Source organism: Hydra vulgaris, chromosome 04 (assembly GCF_038396675.1).
Source record: "Hydra vulgaris chromosome 04, alternate assembly HydraT2T_AEP".
Classification (NCBI taxonomy): Eukaryota; Metazoa; Cnidaria; class Hydrozoa; order Anthoathecata; family Hydridae; genus Hydra; species Hydra vulgaris.
Genome location: NC_088923.1, coordinates 22,823,908 through 22,827,500, shown reverse-complemented (window position 1 = coordinate 22,827,500; position 3,593 = coordinate 22,823,908). Strand labels below are relative to the sequence as shown.

Below are 3,593 nucleotides of genomic sequence, written 5' to 3'. Positions count from 1 at the left end.
ATATTTAGTGGCCTACAACTCAACCTAAGTTTAAAACTTTGTAAATCGTAGGTGTTTGGTTTTCAGCCGACAATAATTTATTTCTATTTAAACCTAATTAAAATATTTCCTATTTATTTTCAAACATCTTAAATCGTTGACCTACTATATTTTTGACATACTGATTTTATAACGTACTAAATACTCAACCTACTGTGTTTTCAATTTTCTAACTACGCCTTTCCAGTATGTGATTTGTATATTTTGTTTGAATTGGAGCCAAATTTTATCAGCCTTGGCGCAGGGGTTGAAGCGCAGTTTTCAGAATCGGGATGTATAGGGTTTCATGAATGCTAAGAAAACTTATTGATTGTTACCTTTTGATAAATATAATATATTCGTTGTTTTATAAAACGTTAAAAATTCGGCCCAGATAATTGTTCAAAAATTAATTTATCTCAAATTGGTTGAAAATGAAAATCAATAAATTAGGTCGCAAAATAAGTCGATCGAAAACAAAAGCGTCATAAATCGGTTGAAAGTAAAAAAGACTATAATAGCTCGAAAACATTTTAGGCCTCAGTAGGTTATCTCAAATTAAGTTCCACTTTTTAGTATATGTTCTTCTTGTAGAACAACTTAACAGGTCAAGATTCTTTTAGGTCTAACTATCTGACATGCATATCATTTTAGCTTTTTTTGTAAAATGTCTATATTTTTGGATAATTATCATGATGTATATTTTAAGGTTGTTTATTAAAAATATTTTTTTATTTAATTTTGTTTTACTATACTTATTGTGTCACTAATAAGCAAAAAATTGTTACTAATAAGCATATAGGAGTTGTAATAAAGAATAACAAAACACTGATGCAACTAATGCATCACTATTTTGCACGTAATCAAAATGATTTTTAATGAATTTCTTATAACTTTTGTTTCTATTCCATTTTATTAAGCATTAATCTAAATCAACTCCCACTATATAATAATCTTTTAGCTGAATAGTTGAAAATAATTAAAAACTTTCAGATAACACTTAAATTTACATTTAAAACATGCTAATTAATTTTTTTTATTTGTTTCATTTCCAGCAAGACTTCAAACAACCACTATTTAAGTAAGGAATTAGAGAAAACATAGAATAAAGTTAAAGCCCAAGAAAGTGGTTAACAGATGGCTTAAAAGACTGTAAATTGTATAAATTAAGAAAACATAAAGGTTGAAAAGAATTTCAAAAGAACGATATGTAAGGAAAAAAACTAGATAAAAACATGTGCAGTTCAAGGATTCAACTTTACATATGCATTACATATGCATTCTATAGTCATTATAGAGTGCTTATATAAGACGTTTATCATAAACTTTTATCCTAAGTCTCAATTATGAAGTTTGCATTGTTATATTTGTAGATGGCATTCGGCAAATGTTAGTAAACAAAGACCTTTTTTTCTATATTGAAGGATTTTAGTAAGCAAAAAACAGATACGTCACCCCATATCCTTCTACTCTTAAAGGTCTCTTTGGCATGGTTCTGGTTACTAAACGTAGTTATGGATTAGATACAGCCTTGTTGTTACATTACCATTAGCTACAACAGTATAATAGAAATAATAAAAATAATAATAGCAATTAATGTTTATATGCAAGTTGAAAGACGAATAACCACAGGTAAAAAATGACTTTTTTTAAGTAACATAATAAAATCCTAAATTTTAAAATATTAATAACAAATTTTTACCGCAAAAAAGATTTCATCGATGATATTTCCGTCTTCGTGATTGTAATATGAAGTGTAACCAATACTAAAACCAACACTTGCAGATGCGACTGAAGCAAAAAAAACAGCTTTAAACAATGTTTTAAATTGTTCGACGTTTTCAAATACATTTTGCGAAGCTATCAAGGGAATTTTTTCGCCAACTTCACAAGCCATTTTACTTAATAAGTTTTCTAAAAGAGCAATACTAAATAAATGATGTAGTTACATTATTAGCCTTATAAATATTTTTTAAGAAAGTAAACAAGTTATAATTTTTGTTCTAAAAAAAGTTTAGTTGTTTAATTCTTAGCATTTCAGTTAACTTATTTTATTTCGGAAAAAATATTTTAATACTTATAATTTATTTTACTACAGATAAATTTTTTTTAAAAAAAAGTGGATTTAAAATAAACTTCAATAAAGTTAGTATTTAAAAACATCTGAGGTAGAAAAGTTTAAATCACACTGAAAAGGTTTTTGCTCTGGTGTTGAATCTAAATTTCTTTGGCTTGCCGTATCTTAAACGGGCAAGATTCAGCAAAAAGAATTCCATTTAAGCAAACATATTTTTGTTTCAAAAAATTAAAGTTAGGATTTTCTAATGGTGAACATATGAAAGGAGTTTATAATGCCTCCAAGTAAATTTTATTCTTCGGATCTTTACCCTTCAAACAAATGCGAACAATATTTAGTGTTTTGATTAAGCATTCATCTGATGCAAGTCTTTTAATTATTGAACATTCTGTACGTATTTTCTTTAACTTCAATTTTTCACGTAATGCATCTGTAATGTAAGTTCGATGACTGCATCCATAAAATAATACTCTAATGTAACTAGATAAAGTATTATCTGGGTTTGTAGCTGTAGCTTTAGCAGACTGTAGAATAACATGTTTGTTGATAGCCGTATGCTGGTTTTGATGAGAAATTGAATAACGCTGAACTTCTCTTTCTGTATCTAGAATATAATTGTCGTTTTATACAAAATACACAAGTGTCTCTAGTTTCTTGTTTATTTCTTGGGATAGTGTTATAGTTATAATGCCTTTGGTTATTGCTCAAATCATGCTGATTATTTTTTTTACTAATATTTCGCATATTCTGTAATGTAATTGGCATATTTTCCTCTACTTCAATACTTGTATTAGTAAAAGCTTCACAACACTCTAAAGCTGAAAATTGTGTCTTAATCACATTCATAAATTCATTTAAGTTTCAGTCATCATTTTTAAAATGTCTTGAAATAACAACGCATAACTCACGTGGAATTCTTTCTAATATAATGGTCATAAGAAGTGATCCATAAGTACATGCTTAAACGTTAGGGTCTTTAAAATTTCTTTAAAATTCATTTCAAGCTTAACATACATTTGACTGAGTTGTGTTCTTTTAAATTTTTATTTTTTGAAGGTCATCCCTATGCGCTGCATTGTGACTTTGAATATTACCAAACTTGTCCTTTAAATGTCGTATTGCTTCCCTATAATTGTCTTGGCTAAGTGTATGTTCTTTAAAAAAGATATGATCTTAACCATACTAATATGTTAGGGTCCAAACGGACCTCACGAGTAGTTTGTTTTTGCATTATATATGTAGTTAGTATTTTTTTTTCAAAGTTTTATGTATCTGTTAAATATCAGAAGATGTACAAAGACTAAAAAAATATATTTTGAACATTGCTTCCTTTTTTTAGTTATTTTTAAAATATATATCAATAATGTTAGGGTTTATATGGACCTTAACATAGTTTTTCTTATAAACTTAATGTTTTTCATAATTTATGCTTTTAAAAATATTTTTATATTTTTATTTGCAACTCAATCTTTTTCTTTGATATTTTTAGATAAATTAG

The 3,593-nt window shown here is 27.0% G+C and overlaps 1 protein-coding gene across 1 annotated transcript in view; it reads right to left on the bottom strand.

Annotated features, from left to right (window-relative positions):
* The window catches only part of LOC136079661 (solute carrier family 2, facilitated glucose transporter member 8-like), a 7,746-nt gene extending 5,799 nt beyond the window's left edge, over window positions 1–1,947 (bottom strand). Inside the window, exon 1 of the mRNA XM_065795816.1 lies at window positions 1,721–1,947. Coding sequence (XP_065651888.1) covers window positions 1,721–1,915 — 195 coding nt within the window. The 5' untranslated portion in view covers window positions 1,916–1,947. The remainder of the gene's footprint in view (window positions 1–1,720) is intronic.
* Between the last annotated feature and the right edge of the window lie 1,646 nt (window positions 1,948–3,593).